At 35.1% G+C, this 23,345-nt stretch overlaps 3 protein-coding genes across 10 annotated transcripts in view; 2 read left to right on the forward strand and 1 right to left on the reverse strand.

Annotated features, from left to right (window-relative positions):
• The window catches only part of LOC105198089 (follistatin), a 621,281-nt gene that overhangs the window by 505,149 nt on the left and 92,787 nt on the right, over window positions 1-23,345 (reverse strand). The gene's annotated exons all lie outside the window — the stretch shown is intronic.
• LOC120358160 lies at window positions 10,392-13,579 on the forward strand. The gene is made up of 4 exons (XM_039451103.1): window positions 10,392-10,837; window positions 11,195-11,327; window positions 11,403-11,911; window positions 12,950-13,579. The coding sequence occupies exons 2-4, from the start codon at window positions 11,204-11,206 to the stop codon at window positions 13,232-13,234; spliced, it is 918 nt and encodes a 305-aa protein (XP_039307037.1). The 5' UTR covers window positions 10,392-10,837; window positions 11,195-11,203; the 3' UTR covers window positions 13,235-13,579.
• Window positions 14,066-17,453, forward strand: LOC120358159. Its single transcript, XM_039451094.1, has 3 exons — window positions 14,066-14,615; window positions 14,688-15,005; window positions 16,412-17,453. Exons 1-3 carry the CDS (start codon window positions 14,081-14,083, stop codon window positions 16,672-16,674), a joined length of 1,116 nt encoding a protein of 371 aa, XP_039307028.1. The 5' UTR covers window positions 14,066-14,080; the 3' UTR covers window positions 16,675-17,453.

Consider the following 23,345-nt stretch of genomic DNA (forward strand, 5'->3'; position numbering starts at 1 on the left):
GCCACCGTTTTCTGGGATTCACAAGGTGTGATCTGTATCGACTACCTGGAGAAGGGCAAAACGGTCACAGGGCTCTACTATGCCGAATTATTGGGCCGATTCGACGCCGAATTGCAGAAAAAACGGCCTTATTTGGCGAAGAAAAAAGTGCTCTTCCACTATGACAACGCACCGACTCACACCTCCGCCGTCGCTACGACAAAATTGGTCGAATTGCACTACGAAACTGCTGCCCCATCCATCGTATTTTCCATATTTGGCCCCGTGCAACTTTTTTTTGTTTCCAAACTTGAAAAAGTCACTCGCCGGGCAGAAATTTGAGTCGAATGAGGAGGTCATCGTCGCCACGGAGGCCTACTTTGCAGACCTCGAGAAAATGTATTTTTCAGATGGATTAAAGAAGTTGGAGCATCGCTGGGTCAAATGTATCGAGCTAAAAGGAGACTATGTTGAGAAATAAATCGCCACTTTTCCAAAATTTTCGTTTTTCTTTTGTAGACTAAGTACTTATTGGACTGCCCTCGTAAATCGGTACGCGGTACTGTGATATGATTGATGAGATTATAACATTTATTTCTAATGAAACATTTTTAACAATACGAGTTATATATTTTCAAGCCGAACCGTGAACAGTGCGTTTGCGGCAGGTTACAAGAAAGTGACAGAAAAGAAAAAAAAGACAGAGTAGAAAATATAATTCGGTACAATCTAATATTTCGAACAAACAACGATATTGAAAAAACAATTAGGGTGCGTTATTTACAGATTATTTATAAGCGGCCTTGACCGCGAAGCTGCGAGGGAATCCCGTAGTTTGTGGAATCGGTGTTGGTTTTTCCGAGTATCTTGGCTAGCCAAGTTTCTGATCGCGGTCGTGTTTATCTTCGGCAAGGCGCGTTGTACGGCGCGTTAACGGCGCGAATACGCGGGTTAGCCCGGTACATTTGTACGCCCAATCAATCGTTCTCGCGATGCGTCTGGCTTAATAGCCGTCGGAGTAATTCTGGCTGGCGCGGAATCACCGGATTTCATCAGGAACACCCGAAACTACCAAGTATTTTGGTAACGGCAAAGAACCTTTACCGCCTTAGTCTGCGGGGTGATTATGAAGAAAAGAGAAACGTGCTCTCTCGAATTTCGGCTCGTCGAGTCCCTCGACAGCGACAAAGAACCTTTACCGCTTATTCTTATCGAAGAGGAGTTGCGGATTGGGATCGGGATCGGGATCGGTGAATGGATACCGAGCGTGCGAGCGAAGGCTTTTTTATACCCCTTGGCTCGCGCGCTCGGCAGTTTTCGCGTGATTTTGTTTTCTTTCGAGATTTTATCTCGGGATTCCCGTTCCTCCACGGCCGCTGGTACAGGCGAGTTTTCGCGGAAATTTCTTCTTGAGACTAGCCGGTGATTCGCGTGCGCGCGGCCTTCTATCGCGTACAGGGCACGTATTACGCATTTGTTCGGAATCGATTCTGATCGGAATTATTCCGTTTTTCCCTAAATTTCTGTTGTGTTTTCTAGGGAAAACGGAATAATTCCGATCGGAATGATTCCAAACAACTGCATAATACGTGCCCAGGTCTGCCTCGTGCTAACGACTGCCTTCAGCCGTTAGCGGTGTTATCGTCAATTGAAGCGTTTAGGTAGGCGCAAGCGCGCCTTCTGTTATTTAAAGCCGAACAGCGGCCTTTAGTTGGTATTTGCCGGAAATAATGCATGTAATATGCATGCATTGTTACATACTTATAACTGTCATTTTTATTAAATGTTTTGCTGCAAATGCTATTAAAATTTTTTTTTTAAATATGTTATAATATAAAACTCAAGTACGGAAAAAATTTCTTATGTTTTTTTAGTCAAAAACCGATATATTGTTTTTGGAATGGCGCCATCTTTTTCGTAAATCGATACAATGACATAGCTGTCACATATGTATTTCAGTTTAAGTAGACCTAAACGCGGATACTTTTTCACATAATTTGTGTATCAACTTCGTACGGTTTCCATGTTGGTACTAATATTTCTTGTGCGATTGTATATGCATTTTTAACCCAGATAGCACAGGACATTTTATGGACATCCGTTTTAGGTCTATTTTACGTCCGCATGTCCAAGGACATTAAATGAATGTCCAACGTATGTTTGATTTTGGACGCCTATTAATGGCCCATTTTTGGACGTGCATAGGATTTTGATGTCAATTAGGAAGCGCGCTATTACCGTGCAGGCATAATATTTTATGTGTATTTTACCGCAAATACAAATTAAATATATTGACATTTGGACATTTTTAAAATGTCAATCTTATTTAAAAAATGTTGTAAGGCTGCTCGCGCCGTGTTGCTTTCATTGACTTGACAATTTTTTTACGAAAAAATATTTATTTATAAATATAAATTTTAATATTATTGTTGCGTCCGCGGATTCGCGAGGGTTGCGATCCCGGGACGTAGGTCTGGTTCGTTGGTTAGTTTTGGTTTTAAGGCAGCTGTCACCAGTCGCGGCTCCGAATCGTGTGATAACACGGCCGGATACGCGACAAATTCCTTGTATGGGAAGTAGGAGGTATTGTAGGGAGATATATTATTAGGTGATTTATGAGTAGGTTTAGGAAATGTAGTAGCGTTTTATTAACGCTACTGGAGTAGTAGCGTGCGTGCTCGAGCTTGGCGTGGGATTAAATGAATGACAGAGCGTGTAATGATTAAACTGAATATGTATATGTATTTTCGTGATTACGGAATAGTAGATGGTTACATATGGGGGCTGCGGGTAAAACGTCATCTTGCGAAAGAAGCGCTTTCTGCCGCCGGCGTACGCGCGGTGTGCCCTGCGTTTGCCCATACGTGCTTCGAGCGAGACATGGTAAATTTAAGACGGGTGAAGGATTGCCACGTTAATGCGTATATGAACAGGTAACTTACCGACCTTAACGCGAGAGAGAGAGAGAGAGAGAGAGAGAGAGAGCTCGGTATAGAAGATCTACGAAATTTAGTGAAATAGATTAGTGATCGAGTATAAGTAACGAGTGACGAATCCGCTGGGTCGGAGTGGTTACCCGTTAGAACGCCTCCCTTAAAGGTGGAAATTATATGGAAGAAGAGGGGACGGTGAGAGCGTCGAGGAGTCGCGCTAGCGAATCTTCCTCGACGGGTTGGGAATAGAAGAAGGACGGTGTCAAAGAGTCGCGTTAGCGAGTCTTCTTCGACGCCGCAGGAAAGAGAGAGAGAGAGAGAGAGGAGACGTCGAAGAGTCGCGTTAGCGAGTCTTCTTCGACGCCGGAGGAGAGGGAGGGAGGCAGAGAAACGAGTGAGGCCACACTCTAGCTGGTGCTAGGTGAGGTTCAACCCTCAGGATCTCTGGCGGAAAGGAGGGAGAGGAAAAGAGGCGATCCGACCGGGGCCACCCCGAAGACCAACGTCTTCGTCAGGAGTAAAACCCTCCCGTCGCTGAGATCGTACCTGGAGGTCTGAATGTTGGTGGTCGCCGATGGCAGCGAATCTCACTCGACCAACAAGACTGATCTGCTTTTCGAGCTCCGATTTCGCTCCTTATATAGGCAAGGATATGGGCAAGAGGTGTCGCGGGACGATTCCTCAGGTTCGCGGAAAATTCGGAGCGATAGTTTTTCGTAACGTGTGGCCCTTAGAAGCCCGCCCCGTTCCGCGACCGCGCGGCTTGCGCCTATATCGCGCGAGCGCTTGTAGACTTCTCCGGGGATCGCGACTCGCGGGGGCACCGCATACCAAGCCCCGACGCGAAATCCAGTGCCCAGGAAATTAATAGAATTTAATAGAATTTATATTGAGAGTGTGCGAGGCGATAGCGCCAAGCACATGCAATAGTTTTATGTATAAAAAGTTAAGGTTTAATTATCGTTCGTAGGAGATTGATTGATTCAAAATTATTTGGCATTTTTATTGGCCGTGATTTTAAAGTTGTTTCGATCTGAGTTGCATGGCACAGCAGTGGGAGGCGTCCATGAGTGGATCACGCTTAGATAATAATAAATTTGCCATTCTTAATATTTCGTATTAAATTGGAAAGATGAATAGAATTCCAACGCGCGGAGCTTGTCGGTATCAGAGGGGGCCGCGAGCCGAGGGGTCGGCGCGCACGATGTTTGTCTCGCGCCGATGGACGCTCGCGGGTGTTGCGCGTCGAGGGGGCGGCACGAGGTAGCCAAGCCGTATGAAATTTGAAATCGAGCGATATCGACTGATGCGGGATTTATCTAATTGATCGGAGGATGTTTCCGGAGTCTGATTAGGTTATTATTAGTACGGATGGCGCGGAAAAATGAAAATTTTCTCGCCAGACGTAACATTATAAAAAACATTTTTTGACATTGAATAAAATAAAGTATTCTTTAAAGTAAAAAAAATCGAGAATTTTTTTTTAATTTTTTCCAGAAATTTCCAAACCGTTACTCATCCAAGTCATAATTGTGAAATTTATAATTTTATATATGTTTATATAAATAATATATGCTTTAATTATATGTTTCATCTTTTCAATAACGTATAGGTATTGACTTGATATAAGTATGTGTTTTAACACAAAGTGTTCACAAATCATCACGCATCAGTTCGCAGTAATTACAGAAATCCAGCAACGTTCGGCAAGATTACGACTTGGGTGGGTAGCCACTTGAAAATTTAAAAAAAGAATTCTTGAAAAAGATTCCCAATTTTTTTTACTTTAAGTAATATTTTTATTTTATTCAACACACATTAAGAAAACTTTTTTTACAATATTAAAATAAATATTTATAAATAAATTTTTTTCGGAAGGGTACTAAAAATTATGTCCATTTAGATCCTTTTTGGATATTTAATTGACATCCGAAATTGTGCAAAACGGTCTATAGGACGTCCTATAGACCCGTAAAACATATAATATTGGAAGGAACGCATAGTCTCTTGAAAGCGTCGGCGAGTAGATTAACAAGGATGGAGAGATGAAATGATCTTTACTTGTAATGCGCATGCTCAGAAGAGCTTGAACGTCCACTACGTACAGTCGTGAGCTAAAAGGTTGCAACACATTTTCTTCGATAGTTTTTGGAATGTAGACTTGCTCATCGAACGGCAAATGTAATTGGTTCTTACCTGTGGATCCAACCAATTAGGCTTGCCGATTAATGACATCGAAGAAAATGTGTTGCAACCTTTTAGCTCACGACTGTACGTATCTGTTTATATGGAGCATGCGTATTACAAGTTAGGATCATTTCATCTCTCCATCCTTGTCAATCTATTTTCAAACAAACAAACGAGGCTATGGTCTTTCCAGTATTATATGTTCTAAGTAAATATTTTATTCGGATGTCCTATGAATTTCCCAATGTCGGACGTTCATTGGACATTTTGTGGATGTTGTTATAGTCAAGCGATAACGACCTGGCGCATGGCAACCGGTCTCTAGTTACTATATACCGGGAAGAAATCATAAAAGCATAATAAGCATATAAGAAATCTAAAAGCATTGTCGTAACACGGATAACCCAGGAACCCTAAAACCTAACGGCGATTGCCCAAAATAATAGGAACAATGTTTACACAAATTGAGCATGCAGAAAACCCAAACATCGCAATTGCGATCGGCAATAGCCTTTCGCAGTAGCGATCTATATAAACCGCCGCTTGACACTCAAGCGGCGGAGAACTACCCAAGCAACAATACAAAGCACATCTTCCGTCAAGACGTCAGCTACACTTACGAAAGAGCTACAAAAAAACTCAGTCACACCGTTAGCCACATATACTTGTATCACACGAGATATTACAAGTGTAACACGAGCCGCCACTCGTGAGCATTATCAAACGTTCATAAATATACGCTTTTATAAAACGTTCGGACTCCTTTTTTTGGTCAACAATTTTGTAGGTCGTTACCTCTTCCTAGAGTCCATCGGGCCTAGGCCTAATTCTATACGCTAGCCGTACAACAAAGTCCATGTGCTATCTGGGAAGTTCACCAAACTGCGCAAGATATATTTGTTGATCTTGAAATATAATTCTAAGTTAAGAGAAGAGTTTGCATGGCTCATAAGGCCATTGCCTACGGGGTTGCCGGCAGATTGAGCTACATGTTGCAAATTAGGCTATTGACATATTGACTTGGCGACTGAATTTTAACCAGTGGTGACATATCGCCGGTTGAGCTATTGGAAATTTTTAAAATATTTTTCAAGATTTTTGAAATTCTCTACTATCAATTGATAAAAAATCTTATAAAATAAGTAAAAAACATAATAGAACAGAAGGTCTTGTTTTAAAGAAAAGCTAAATTTAAGGTCGAACTTTCTCGACATCGGTATTACAGATTCTTTTTTTGAGCAAAAGTTGAGTGGTACGCGGGGTGAAGGATAAGGGGAATATTGCTAAGACCGGATGAGCAGGCTGATGCTTTTTATTCAATGCACACATGAATATATTATGTGTCTTTATTCTTCAATTTCAGTGCTATCTAATGCAAAATCTGTGTCACATGATTGCTGTTCTGTTTACCACGGTACATCTTCATTGCATGTACAAATTTTCAAGCACGTTTATCTTTTATATTAACTTCTAAGTCGAATTTCGGAAATTCTACATTGTTTTTGCATGTGATCTGAACCTTACAATATCTGTTTCGTAGAAAAAGACCGTCAAATATTTATTTGAAGCAAATATTGGCATTCGTTGATAACTCTAGATACCACGTTGGACTTGAAATAAACCGACTTTCCGTGTGCGGATTAACTCTGCCGGCGCAGCGGAAATGGTTCGAGCGAGAGGAAGGAAAGACGTTTGGTTAGTAACGACGCGGATTAATAGAACTATTATAATAAACACAAGATTTATTCTAAGTAAATTACAAAAGAAACATACGCACGGTAGTAATACAAGTAAGAGGTATAATATGCGCGGATGGATAATATATAGCGGATATATTTACCTTCTATGTATATCCACGCACGGTAATTGATTCTGTCTTAATTGTAAAAGTTAATAAAAAGACTTGTTATTGATCTGTTTTCGTTTCTAAAGACAAATTTGGTTTGTATTTGACGTCATTTTTTATTATATCTGATGAGAGATTTAATCTGCGTTTGATACAAATCTGCTTATAAGGGCAACACACGTAACCCGGGTCACCGATTTTGATGAAACTTTACAGTTATGTAGTATCAGTACAAAATTACCTTTCCAAAAAAAGGTAAAAAAAAAGGCGCCTGTTTTTGTGTGCGTGCGCCTAAAAGTATTTTTTTAATCAAAATGATTAAATTTTCTACAAAATCTCTTATTTAAAACGAAGTAGTATTTACTTAAAATAAATATCTTAAAATTGTGTAAGCTAATAAAAATGATATGCGTTTGTTCAAAAAAATGTATGAAATCTTTAAAGTGCTCATATTTTTATATCTCTATTCAATTATTTGACACTTGTTTCAAATGTTAAAAATATACATTTACATTAAAGCTAGAATTAAAAAAGTATGACTTAGAATCAGACCTGAGAAAGCGAACCACATTTTTGCTGAGAAAGGTAAAAATATGCATTGGAAAAAGATAGAAAGATAAAAATAGATTTAATAAGGTGCATCCGATCTAATTAACCTCGTTTCGTTATCATATTCATGTGCACTTTGTAAATCATATCTTATGACACTTGAAAAATTTTATACGTAGCACTCGTAGGAGTATAATATGATATATTAAGGATATCTATGAATATCAAAATGACAGCCACTAGACATGCTTTAGATATCCAAATGTCCGCCAAAAGAGAGCCGTTGAATATCTACTAGATATCTAACGCAATACGAGGTGTGATCAAAAAGTAAGGTGACTTTTCATTTTCATAAAAAAATATTCATTTATTCATCCAAAATTATGTTATCCCCTTCAAAATAATCCCCCTCTGATACAATGCATTTGTGCCAGCGCTTTTTCCAGTCGTCAAAACATTTCTGAAATGCACTTTTGGGTATTGCCTTGAGCTCCTCCAGCGATGCAGCCTTAATCTCCTCAATCGTCGCAAATCTTCGTCCTTTCATAGGCCTTTTCAATTTTGGGAAGAGGAAAAAGTTGCAGGGGGCCAAGTCTGGTGAATACGGTGGCTGAGGCATGATGATAGTATTGTTTTTGGCCAAAAAAGTACTCACTAGTAACGATGTGTGCGCAAGTGCATTATCATGGTGCAGAATCCATGAATTTTCTTTCCACACTTCCGGACGTTTTTTTCTTATTGATTCACGCAAACGCCGCATAACCTCAAGGTAATACTCCTTGTTTACCGTACGACCTTGTGGTAGGAATTCTTGATGCACAACGCCATGGTAATCAAAGAAAACTGTGAGCAAAACCTTCACATTCAAACGAACTTGGCGTGTCTTTTTCGGTCTTGGCTCTCCTGGGCTCTTCCACTGGGATGATTGGGCTTTGTTTTCGACGTCATAACCATATACCCATGTTTCGTCACCAGTTATAACCCTTTTGAGCAGATCAAGATCATCATTGACATCGTTCAACATGTCTTGGTTTCGTTCATGACTCGTTCTTGACTCGTTCATCATGCGACGCTGCTTCTGATCAAAATTAAGCAATTTTGGAACAAATTTCGCTGACACACGTGTCATACCCAAAACATCCGTTAAAATTGATTGGCATGAGCCAAACGATATGTTAAGATCATCAGCTATTTCTCTAATTGTGATTCGACGATTTTTCAACACAATTTCTTTCACTTCCTGAACATTTTCGTCGGTTTTTGACGTGCTGGGGCGTCCAGAGCGAGGTTCATCGTCAACATTTTCTCGGCCCTCTTGGAATAACTTATACCGTTTATAAACATTTTTTTTGCTTCAAGTTGACTCACCGTACGCCACTGTCAACATTTCAAGAGTTTTTGAACACTTAATACCATTTTTTACACAAAAATTAATACAAACTCTCTGCTCCATTATTTTCAACAGCAAAAAATCGCCGAGCACGCAAACACGAGTCTAACCTTTATGCCTCTCACATAAAAACAACACATGCTATATAGTCAAAACTGTGAACATATGATCGTGACGAGTGTACCAACACAAAAAAAAAATTTTGAAATTAGAGTGTACAGAGCGCGTGAAATTCAAAAAGTCACCTTACTTTTTGATCACACCTCGTATATACGAGTATCCACCAAACATCCATGACATAACTACAGGATATGTGTTACTTAATATACAAATAAAGGTAATATTAAAAAACGTTTTTTAGTTTCTTAACAAATATTATAGCTTAATCTGTTATTTACTGTTTCGCATATAAGATTCCTAATTTAGCTAATTACAATTACACATTATTTTACATTTTTTAAAAACGTATCGCTGTCGACTGGATTCGAACTTAAGATCTTCAGGACAATAACCTAATACGCTACCACTAACAATCGTACACTTGTGATATCATTAATAAAAAGTTATATTTAAAGTAAAACTGATTTGAACAGGAAGGAACTTGTATCTTGAATATCGCGCGAACAGACGGGATCCGATAGCGCATGGTGCGATAGCTCACCAACCAATCATCATGACTTATCTAACCTGACCAACGGAAAAAATCTAGGCATTGACCGCTGTGAGTGGTGGTGTGCTATCGGTCCCATGTGCTATCGGAATCCATACCCGCGCGAACACTTTCGCTAGCCCTTTGATTATTCAGCCTTAGATATTTGTAATATAAATTATATAAATAACACTCGACAAAAATTTACAATCTTTTTGGCTTTAAAGTAAACAAGTCATTTCTGAAAGATTTTGATGCATTGATTACGAATTTTGCCGCAAAAATGTCGTATCACGTCAAGTTTTTGAGATATTCTAATTTAAAAATGCAAAAAAATGAGATTTTTGGCCATTTTCCACGATTTATAAAACGTCTAACAATTTTTTTCAGCATCCAGCTGGATGTCACATTAAAGTGTTATTCTTAACTTTTCTAACACATATTTGAATGCTATGGTCCGACTTTTTTTCGCTGAAGTAGAGCAAATTAAATTTTTTATATTTTTTAACCTTTTGTCACATTTATTAGTATCGAACTGATTGTTTTCAAATTTGTATCTGAGGGTTGTTTAAGTCGCTGATTACGAATTTGAAGACAGATTTTTAAAAATCAAAGTAACCGATTTAAAATGGCGGATCAAAATCTCAAAAAAATTTGGTAGACATGAATATGTGGACAACACGTGGATATTCAGTGGATATTCTTGGTTGTTATACGATGAACATGGATATGTGCACAACACGTGGATATCCAATGGATATCCTCCGTAGTTACTCGATAGACATAGATATGAGGACAACACGTGGATATCCTTCGTTGTTATTTGGTGGACATAAATACAATACGTGGATATCTAGTGTATATCCTCCACAATACGTGGATATCTTGGTTATTCCATGGACATGGATATGTGGATAACACGTAAATATCCCAGGGGGTACAAACTCCTATTCTAGATAGGAGACATGTATACAGTAGTGCCATCTGTCTCTGGACTCGGATGTAGTTGAACTAAAATAGATCACGTGATACGGAGTGGGAGTACGCGCCAACCCAAAGAATATCTCATTATTTTTTGACGCCAACCGAGCAAGTCTCAGCAAGTCAAAGTAAACCCAAGTGAGTGAGAGTGAGCAAGAACGAGCAATAAAAACAAGGGTAATTATCAATATAATTATCTATCATTTTTTGGCACCAATCCAAAGAATATCTCCTTATTTTTTGGCGCCAACTGAGCAAGTCTCATCAAGTCTAAACAAACCCAAGTGAGTGAGAGTGAGCAAGAACAGGCAATAAAAACAAGGGTAATTATCAATCTAATTATTTATCATTTTTATCACTAACGGGTACTAATAACAATAATAATAACAGTAGAAGCAATAATAGTATATTAATTTAGTGCTCAATCTAACCTAGTTTATCTCTATTTTCTTTGACTATTTTCTTTGATATTTAACTAAATATTTATCTTCTATTTATGTTATATCTACTTATAATTTGTTTTATATCTTTATAATTATAACTAATTTAATTATAATAGATCTATAATTAACATATAATAATAATATTAGTATATACTTATATATATTTAAGTTGCATATTTTGCATGTTAATGGTTACATGATTAGTTTATTAATAAAATATATTAAATTTTCTTACAGTTAACAAAAATGGTGTGGAAATGTTGCGTGCCGGGATGCACTTCATCAGCAAGAGTCCCGAGTCATAAGCTTCCCACCCAACATATTAAAATGCAGGCTTGGTTAAAAACAATCGGATTAGACAACTTGATAAGTAAGTAATTGCTTGAATAAATTATGTTAAATATTTTTTTGTATTTAAAAATTTAAACAATTTTTTATGTTACAGATGCACCGAAAAATGTTACAGCTAAATTAAGAATTTGTACTTTACATTTCCCCGAAGAGATGATAAAACCATATGGGCAGAAGCGATGTCTCAAAGACAATGCAATGCCAATATTGTTTTTAAATGCAAATGTGGCAGATGGTGCCAATATCAGTTTTACTGATAATGGTACTATTGCTACATTGCAACCTTTGGATGATGTTGAAGACAATTCTGATTTTGTGCCAGTAGCATCAACGTCAACAGCCGAAGAAGTACAATTTATTAATAAAATAGAATACACGAACATCACTAAAGACATTGTTCCAAGAAGAATCACCCAGCTTCGAGCCAAAGTACGACGCTATAGAAAACTGCTGTCCAAAAGGAACAAAACCATTTCCAAATTTAAAGAAAAGGGAAAGGATATACGTCGTCGCAGAACTTGGAAAGATGTTACTGCGAATTTGTCCGGCGTTCAAAAAACATTCTTTGAGATGATTTCTCGTAATTTTTCTCATGCACCAGAGGTATGCTCATTAATTAATAAAAAGTTATTCCTGGGAAAAATTTTTTTATTTACATGATTATGCACAGATAGCATAGAGATTTAAAAAGAAATAAAAAGAAAGAATTCTGATATCAATTCAGAATTTATTCTGAGATGCAAACAAAAATTTTTTTTGTTTTTTTTTGTATCTCAAAATAAATTCTAAATTGATGGCATAAGCTTAAATTCTTTTTTAATTCTCTGTACTATCTGGGCATATAATTAAATAGGAAATATATATAATTAATTATTTTAATATATATGGGCAAATGTTATATCTATAATTATATATTATATTAATATATAATAATATATGATTAGATATAACATTTGCCCATATATATTAAAAAATTTTTTTCCGGGTTATACAAGAGGTTAAAAAGGTAGTATTTTTCGTACATATATATCTTTTTATATAAATTAGTTTTATTTTTAAATGTTATTTATAATATATTTGTTTAATATATATGCTTAAAGTAGTGCTTTATATATGTATAACAGTATTTTACATATAGTAGTTGCTTTATATATTTATAATTTATAATTTTTAGATAAATATTTATAAATATATTTTTTTTAAATGTATTCGTATATTTGTTATATATTCATAACATGTTTAACGTTATGAATATATATGTAGGAGCCATTTATCCCCGCAAGAAATATAAAAATAGATACAATAATATAATCAAATTATATTTTTTTAGTATATACTTGTAATAGTGAAAATTTTATTCCGGCATGTTTATTTACATGTATAAAATTTATTGTAGTACACTGCATGCATGCTTATATGTGCTTATAAATTTTTCTTTAGCAATTTAGTAAGCAATGTAATTAAGTGATTCATCTATCATTAAGTACATCACATACTAAGTATATTGTAAGTATTATTTCAGGTAATATTCCAGAATTTTGAAGGATTCTGTACATATAGAATGTATTTAAAAAGAATAAAAGAAGATTTGTTGTATTTGATAATACAACAAATTTCTTTTATTTATGCTTTTATTTTTAGGAAAATAAGGCTCTCAATGCCTCTAGGAAAGCAAGGTTCTCATTTGTCCCATCAATATTAATATCATTGAATGACAAATGTGATAACAAAAAAAGTAATAATTACTTTGTGGAAGAAATGCAAACGGTACGGATGGGCGACATTCAGAAATCCGTTATGCTAGAAGAAGTGAGTTTCACTGTAACTGTAACTTGGTTTTTTTTTCTTGCTATCGGTGTTTTGTATCTGCTCGATTTCTATTGTCAATCTGTTTTCATGTTAACAAATTTTGTTATATATTTGTGATATTCCGTCATCTTATATAATACCTTGCATGAAATTTTGATATGCCTTTTGCTGGCACAATTTATTAACTTTGAAATTTGTTCAAATAATACATTCATGCTTGAGTGGAGATAAAATTAGAAAAAATAAATATTACAAATATGAAATATTTTAATTTTATAATATGTTAACACAATATTCCATTATGTAATTATAACCTTTTATTTCTTTGCGTGATTTTTCAGCACATTTTTTTGAGAAAATTCTGTCTACGCATGCACGAATATTAATATTTTTAGTGTAGAAGAAACCACATCTGATTGCTAATTATAATTTGTTAATATAAAGATATACCGAAAACTGAAACTTTGGAATTTTATTTATATAATATATATATATATATGTGTGTATACACACCACACACACACACACACACACATTCTTATTTTTGATTAGTTAATTGTACGTAATGTTGTATTTTGTCTTACTTTCATAGAATGCTTTTTGCTAATCTATTTATTGAAATAAACTTTTTCATGTCATATACTGCTTGAAATAATTTTTGTTGTTGTACATTCATGTATTAATCAGTATTTTGCCTCTGGTATGGTTTTGCATGAAATAATATGCTTCTTGTTATTTTATACATTTATTGCATTAGATTATACTAATCATGATATATACACATTTTTGGTTAACACAATTTGGCAGAAATGTTATGCATGTGTATAATGTGTATTACATTTATAGAAGACAAATATTTTTCTAATATTTGTGTTCATGCATATATTTTTACTTTACAATATATTCTAGGAACGTCGATACGAAAATAAAGAAAAAGCTTTAGCTCTAACTTTATACAAAACGATGGGAAAGCGTGGCTATAATTGCTTACGAAATGTTTTTCAACACATCCCGTCAATACAAACATTACAGTTGGTACTTCAAAAGATTCCTTTAGCTCCTGGATTAAACTCTTTGATTTTGCGACATTTGCAAAATATATCCAAAAAAATGACAATTAAGGATAAAGTTTGTATCTTAATATGGGACGAAGTATCTATACAATCTAATGTCATGTACGATGTGCGAAGGGATATTATATATGGCTATGAAGATTGGGGCAACAATCGCACAAGCAAAGTCGCAGATCATGCTTTTCTATTTATGTTGCGTGGATTAAATACGGGGTGGAAAATGCCAATATCCTACAACTTTTGCTCGAAAACGACAAATACAGCCCAACTAATTAGATGTATCAAAGAACACGTACATAAAATAAGCAAAGCAGGTTTCCACATAATTGCAACAGTCTGTGACCAAGGAGCTACAAATACAGCCGCTATTAAACACTTATTATTACAAACAGATATGAAACGGAATTTAGAAAAAAGAACACAAGGTAAATAATTTATATTAATGGTATTTCTATGCACATTACGTATAAATATATTTTTTAAATTATTATTTACAGCTCAAACTTTTGAAGTTGGAAATGTAGAGATTGTTCCTTTATACGATCCTCCTCATCTTATTAAAGGAATAAGAAACAATTTCTTAACCAAAGATCTAGCGATTAGCTGCAACAGTTTTCAACGTGTAGCATCGTGGGATATCGTGAAGACAGCATGGATAATAGATAAGAAGATAAATATAATACGTCCACAGTTAAAAAAAATAACGCAAGAACATATTATTGAGGACAAAATTAAAAAAATGCGTGTTAAGTATGCAACGCAAGTGCTGAGTGGAACGGTTGCGAGCTGCATTGAGACACTTACAAGATCAAGATGTAAGTTTTATTTAATATAGATATACGAGGTGTGTTCAAAAAGTATCGCGAATTTTGTGTTTTTTCAAAAATTATTTATTTATTCATGAATATCTATTTTGTCCCCTTCAAAGTAATCCCCATGAGATATTATACACTTGTGCCAACGGTTTTTCCAATCTTCGAAGCACTTCAAAAAATCATTTTTTTTTATCTTGTTCAGCTCCTCCTTCGATGCCGTCTTTATCTCGTCAAGCGTAGCGTAACGTCGTCCTTTCATGGGCCTCTTCAGTTTAGGGAACAAGAAAAAGTCACAGGGGGCCAGATCTGGGGAATACGGTGGCTGCGGCATCATTAGTGTGTTGTTTTTGGCCAAAAAGTCGCGCACAAGCAACGATGTGTGAGCAGGGGCGTTATCGTGGTGCAAAAGCCAATTTTTGTTCTTCCACAAATCCGGGCGTTTCTGGCGGATTGCTTCGCGCAAATTGCGCATAACTTGCAGGTAATATTCCTTATTGACCGTTCTACCCTGTGGCAAGAACTCATGATGCACCACGCCCCTGCAATCGAAGAAAACTGTCAGCAAAACTTTCACATTCGACCGAACTTGGCGCGCTTTTTTCGGTCTTGGTTCGTGCGGCAGCTTCCATTGAGATGATTGAGCTTTGGTTTCCACGTCATAACCATAAACCCACGATTCGTCACCAGTTATGACCCTCTGGAGCAAATTTGGGTCGTCGCGGACAGAGTCCAACATCTCATTAGCAATGTTCATGCGATGCTGTTTTTGGTCGCAATTGAGCAATTTTGGTACGAATTTCGCGGCGACCCGTCTCATGCCCAAATCATTGATAAAAATCGAATGGCACGAGCCAATCGATATGTTTAGGTCCTCAGCAACTTCTCTAACGGTGATTCGACGATTGGCCAATACCATTTTCTCCACTTCATTAATTTTTTCGTCTGTTGTTGAAGTGCTCGGGCGTCCGGCACGCTCTTCGTCGTTCACATCTTCTCGGCCTTCTGAGAACATTTTGTACCACCGATAAACGTTGCTTCGGTCCAAGGTAGCTTCTCCGTATGCCACAGTCAACATTCGGAATGCATCCGCGCACTTAATTTCGTTTTTCACACAAAATTTGATACAGGTTCTTTGATCCATTTTTTTGAATAGGTAAAAATCGAAGACGATCCAAAACACGTGCAAGCAAAGCAGCTGTCAACAATTAAGTGAACATTCAAAATGGCCGAGCTTGTCGGCATAAGTGAGAGACATGAGTACCAACATAACTCCACAAAAAGATCGAAATTCGAATATACGTAACCCGCGAAAATTCAAAATTCGCGATACTTTTTGAACACACCTCGTATATCTTAAACATCATAATAAGATGAATCTGTTCACATCAATAATTTGTTTTTTGTAGGTGCCGTGCAGATTGATAATAATGAGGTAAAAATTGATATGGAAGAAGGAATCGCAACAGCAGAGGTAGTGAATTTTTTTAATGATTTATTTGACTCCGTGAACAGTAGTGAGGTAAAAGACAACGATTTGCGATCTCCAGTGGTAGAGGACAGTGTACATCATGTGTTTTGGACGAATGCAAAAGGTATGCTCAGAAATTTGTCTTACGTTGACAAAGTAACACGCGAACTTATAAAATCAGTGCCTAGTTTAAAAAATTAGTTATTAACTATAGACGGTTTCGAAAAAATTTGGAAAATAATTCATTCTAAGTACGAATTTACATCTTTTAAAACGCGTTATTGTAATCAGGATCCAATTGAGAACTTTTTCGGTCAAATTAGAAGTCATGCGGTTCGTAATACAAATCCAACACCTAAACAATTTGAAGATTCTTTCATTACACTTCTAGTGAGTAACATGAAATCGGTATCTATTGTTGGCGGTAATTGTGAAGCTAGCCAAGATTCCTTTATGTTATTTTCCCTGGAAGAGTATTTGGAAGATAATCTTTCAAATGTTGAAGTTAGTGATGATAACGAACCACATGAAATGTTTACTACTGTTGTTGTTAGCGAAGAATCAAGTACGGAATTTTTACCAAATTATTTAGATGAAGTTATTACCGTCATTGTCAAAGAACTTAATTATTGTGAAGAATGTAATGATAGTTTAAAAAGTAATGAATTTTCAGTATTTGCAAAACAAATAGTAAGAAGGATTATTAAATTGTTAGACACGCGATCTCATCGTCGTAATATTTTAAAAGTATTATTAGAGCATTTTGAAACTTGGAATGTAGATACAAATTGGCATATGTGTATAGAGCATCATTATAATATATTTAAAGTCACAGTACGCGTAATTTCAATTAAAACATTAATATGGTGATGTAAAAAAAAAATTCATTGATATCAAACAACGATTTGGATTCTGAATTACATGTCAAGGGTATTATGGAAATAAGGAAAGCGCGCGAAATATATAAGTATAAAAAAAAATATATATTAAAGAAGAGACATTTAGGTAAAAAAAAAAAAAATAATGTATTATGTATAAAAGATTGTTACTGTAAGTGTGAAGTGTGAATGGACAGTTTAATGAATGGTGTAGGTAGGATTCTTCTATTCTGGATCATCTGTCCTGAAGAAGTCATGTTTTCTCAAAAGGAAGACATGCCTTCAGGTCGGAGGAGGTGGAGATGAGATCAGAAGAAAGATCGGCGTCTTATCGAAAGAGAGACAAGTCGCATCTGAGAAAAAATTTAGGAGTGTGTATGATGAAAATCTACTTTTGCCCTAAGAGGTGAGGTATTATTCGAACTGAGAATATCTTCCTCGGTGGAGTTAGATTACCCTGCAATGAATTGCGTTGTATCAAAATATTATATTTGTTTTATGAGTGAAAAATAGTATGTATGTTTTTAAATGTATTGTAAAGTATTTTTAAGTTGTATGTGTGTGTATGTATGCATATATATATATATATATATATATATATATATTTTTTTTTTTTTTAATGCATTGTCAAATATTGTTCAATGTATGTTATTGTATGTATGTATGTATGTCGATGTATGTCATGTATATGTTTTATTTGTATTAATTATTTTTTGTTATACGTGAATGGTGATGTATAAGATTTGATATTAATTGTTAAGTATTGTTCAATGTATGTATGTATGTATGTATGTACGTATGTCAATGTATGTTAAACATTATTTGTATTAATTATTTTTTGTTATGCGTGAATGGTGATGTATGAGATTGATGCCGTGGTGCACTTAAAGTGCTTTGCATCATATTTTTTAACCACACCGGATATTTAATATTTCTATATCCGACAGTCCGCAGTCTGCTAAGTGGGACGGGAAAATATGTTGCATTGCATTTTTTTAATATACCCAATCAACGGGGTATACAAAGAAAAATATGTTAATGTTGTACATTCTTGAGTGATGTTAATAATTTCTGTTATTATTTTCATTATTTAAAATTGTGCAGAAAAATAACTTACAAAAGTGTTTTCTGGCTCCTTATTAAGTCTGAACACTTTTGTATAGGGTGTTTCTCAATGCAATTTAAATAATATTAATAACAACAAAATTTAATACAATCACTCAAGAATTTAGGTTTTAGTATATGCTATATGCATATAGCTATGTGCGCGCGCGCGCATAGATTTCTATATGGCGGCTACTCCCCACTATTGGTCACGTGACCCATTTTAGTTCACTGTCTCCGGGTCCAGAGCCAGGCGGCGTTGAAGAAGTCGTCCCCTCTGTTTCCAAGAGGGGAGTCTGTACTCCCTGGAATATCTTCCGTAAACATTCGGTGGATATGTACCGACTCCACCGAGTAACTATAAAGAATATCCATTGGATATCCACGTGTTGTCCACATATCCAGACGGATATTTTCTGTAGATATTCGATGGATAAGGATATATGGGCAATTCATTACACACCTACTAGATATCTATAACAGATACGCGTGTTTCATAGATATGTAGATATCCATTAAATATCTATTGCATATTTTGTTCTGTGTGGGAAGAGTTAAGTGAAAATTATATGTTCGTGTATACGTTGCTTTTGATTCATTGTCTAAAATGGAAAATCTCCCTATTTTACGCGTATGTGCAACAAACGATATCCTTCACCAACATCGATTTTTGCTGGACATTTTATTGTACATTAAAGAAAGAAAATACAAGAATCGCATGCGATTCAAGGTCTACACAGGCATATTTTTGCGCATAGCAATCAAAGCGGTGCGACTTGAAGTCATAAGCCAGAGCCTTCCAATCGGTCACGTGACTGTTTCCCTACCAAGATCTCGTAGGTAAGCGTTCCCCGCCTGAAGTTACCCCCTCTCTTGACTGCTTTCTACTCTTCATAACGCGCGCTCTCAGGGCCGGCGTAAGCAAATTTGTAATTTGTCCGAAGACACATTAACAAGAGAACATCAAATAAAGATTTAAAAATTAATTTTTTATTCTTAACAACAATTGCAGTTGTTTCTGTCAAGTTTAATTTCTCTCAAAATGTACTTTATATCAATTTAGAGAAATTGTGCCAAAAAAATTAATGATTAGATTAATAATCCTAATCTAAATGGGATCAGATAGTTGTTTATTTCTCGATGCTACCGAAATTAAAAAATAAACATGCTAAAAATTGCAATCCGTTATATTTTTAATATCATTGTTTTCAAAATTGTGATAGCTATTATACAGGGTGTCTCCATAAATGGCTACCTCTTCTTATTTCATAAACTAACAGAGACTTATTCAAAAGTATTATTTCAAATAGTATTATTTCAAAATAGTATTAAATAGTTTGAATTAAGTTTATTGTAAAAACAGTGATCACTTAGAAAAATAATACATGTTAAAGAATAAAAAGACATAATTTTTAAACAGTAAAGTGCGTTTTTTAATAAAAGTTTTTAATAAAAAGTTCTAATATATTTTTAAACAAGTATAACAATGTACGATATAACAAAATTATTTTACATATATAAGTTATGTCAGTTTGAAGTTTCGGTTTAAAATAGAAATCCCGCTCTCTGTCTTGCCTAGAATCAACGACGTGGACATGGCTGGTGCTAGTTCTCTTTTTCTTTTTTTTTTAACATTTTTATTTTTTATTATTTTTTTAAACTTTTTAATTTATTATTTGTATTATATTAAATTATATTTTTATATTTTTTATTTAATTTTTATGTTTCTTTTATTATTCTTTTATTATTTGTTTTCTTAAATTTGTAATTGTATTACTTATTTCTTAAAAATAAAAAAAGGAAAAAGTACAAAATGAATAATTATATTTCTAACGTCAATGTGACACTTGCGAATCTTTTGCATTTCCTACAAGAGCTGAGATATTAATATTTATCGGAGTAACAGCAATTCGCATTGAATGTATCAATGATGAATCTGTTAGTGAAGTACGCCTCAAAGACTTAATATGTTTTATGATTGAAAATGCACTTTCACAGTTATATGTAGATCCGAACATAGAACAAATTCTAAGTCCAAGGTCTCTAAGATTTGGATATTTATCTTTTGATAAGATCTTAAAAAATTCTAATCCTACTTCAGTCCTGGAAATCATAAATTCATCTACTTGTAAATCACATAATTCTTGTCTATATTTTATTTGGTCATGAATTTTGACTTTCATGGGATTATTGAAGATACGTAATTCTTCTTTTATTACATCGAAATCTTTGAAGCAAATTTCGAATTGATCAGCAATATATTTCAATGTTTCCAAAACTATACTAAAATCCGATTTTTCGTCGACTTCTTCCAATTCATCTAGATCTTTTATAATTTCTTTACAACAAGGAAAATGGTGTAATTCGTTTTTAGATATTACAATTAAAAATAGATTTATTTTATTGCGAAATCCATTAATATTGCTTATTAAATCAGAAATGGTTTGATAGCATTTTTGTTGAAGTTGTAAATTTAAAATATTTAAATGATTAGTCATATGTGTTAAAAAAGTTAATTTTTTTGAAAAATCGGTACTTTTGAATTTATTTTGCAACTCTAATAAGTTTTTTAGAACATAACGTTCCAAAAAGTCTGGAATTTCTTTCCGAAGCGCAAAAAAACGTTGCAAACATTTTCCTGCATTTAGCCATCTGATTTCGGAATTCATTAACAGATCTGGATAACTAGCATTAACTTCGTCTAAAAATATTTGAAATTTACGATGGAAAAGGGATCTGTTACCACCTCTAATAATATTTGTAATTTTGCTGACGGCGAAGTGGTGAGATTTGCTGACGGCGAAGTGGTGAGATTTTTGTAGACTGCAAGAACTATCGCAAGGATCGCTCATTAACACACACACATTTTTTTTGTTCCGTAATTGTTACGGCAGTTGGAACGTTTCTAAGCAATTTGTGTACGTGTAGATACGACATTCTCCATCCGGCTCAGAGTATACAATCGATCCCCAAGCGTTGCCACAACACAAGCGTATTACAGACTCACCTTACAAATCACCCCTAGACATTTTCCGTAATAAACAGTTAATTAGTATCACATTGCGTCGTTAAATATATGCAAATTAAACCATCAAGATGTGTAAAATTTTTTTTTTTTATAAATTTTGATATACGTAACCACGTAGTGAATATTAATGTTATCCCAAATAAATGACATACTTGATCTTATTCAAAACCAACAACAGTTTCAATTCTTAAATAATCAAATTTCAGCAAACCCTACTAATAAGAACAAAAAAGAAGATATGTTTACTTTGCAAATTAAAAGTATTAAAGCATTAGAAAATTTTGAAAAAAATGTTACTGGATAAAAAAATGGTATGTAAGCTCATTTTGCTATTAATTTTAATTTCATAATTATATAATTATTTTTGTAATTAACGTTTTTATAATCACGTTAATATAAAGCATGTTGCTTATTGCGGATTCGGAGGAAAACGTGCGGTTTATATGTTAATTGAAAAATTATTTGATAGAACAGTACTCACAATACTTGGACTGGTTCGTCGAAAAACAACACTAAAAACAATTTCAGTGTTTTGCAATAAATCAATCGACTGTTTTACACGATTGAAAAAGGCTGTGATAATACATATACAGAAATTTGAAACGATCCCGCTTTGCGCACAGGCGATGGTAACGGCGGTGAGAGCGCAAGAAATTGCAGAGAGAGAATTAATTACGTACTCGATGTTTTGAGTTAACAAGAATATGTGAGATTTATTGTAACATAAATCAAAAGAAACAATAGATGAAGAAAAATGATGACGTAATACATAAAAAATTAAGAAATTAATAAGCGTGATATAAAAGAAAGAAAATAGTAAACGCAATGTAACAGAAAATAATAGCAGGCGGAAAAACAACGGATGAAAAACGGACAGACAATTCGTGGAACTATTTACAGGCGTTCGAAGATTTAATCCGGACTATTTACAACAACAGATCTCTGCATCTGTCTATTTTTTTAATGATTTATTTTATTTTTTATCTTTTATCTTTTTGACATTGAAACAAAATGGAATGAAACAATATTGTACATTATTTTAAATTGCTAAAAAGACCCCCACGCTCCTTTTTTGAGGTAGTTGATCTATATTAGTCACTCTTACGTTTGAAATACTTGATTTACGTAAGTCCCCTTGCCTTTCACATTCGAGGTTCTTGATTTACATGGGTTCCCTTGCCTTTCACATTCGGGATTTACATGAACCCCTTTGCTTCTCACATTCAGGGTATTTGATTTAAGTGAGTCCGCTTGCTTCTTACATTCAGGGTGCTTGATTTACGTAAGTTCCCTTGCCTCTCACATTTGGGGTACTTGATTTAAATAAGTCCTCTTGCCTCTCACATTTGGGGTGCTTGATTTACGTGAATCCTCTTGCCTCTCGCGTGTGTACGTGTGCGTGTATGTGTATACGAGTATAGAGTGATTAAAAATAACATATTGGTCCCAAAGCTGGCATATTCGTAATCAAATTCTGAGACAATTTTTCCTTTTGCAAAAATTTGTCCGGAGCTTAGTTTTCAAGTTACAAGAAGAATTAGTTAACGTATGACGAGCCGGACAAGTGGTAGACAGGGGCGGCGCGATTCACTGTTACAGGCGGGTGTTTCCGTGAGGCGACTCTTGCGCTCAAATGACTGACATAAGTACATGGACAGCACATTCCTATTGAAACTTTCTCTCTCTCTCTCTCTCTCTCTCTCTCTCTGCTCGGTGAGTATTGCACAGAGGTGCCTTAACTTGCTCTTCTATTCTTTCGTGCTTTGCTGCTGCTTTTTGCCCTGCGGGGCCGCTTGTTGCAGATAGTCTTGTCGAGGGCTTTTCCTGCTCGACATCTGTCTCTCAGGTGGGTGTAGTTGAGC

Source organism: Solenopsis invicta, chromosome 6, assembly GCF_016802725.1.
Source record: "Solenopsis invicta isolate M01_SB chromosome 6, UNIL_Sinv_3.0, whole genome shotgun sequence".
Classification (NCBI taxonomy): Eukaryota; Metazoa; Arthropoda; class Insecta; order Hymenoptera; family Formicidae; genus Solenopsis; species Solenopsis invicta.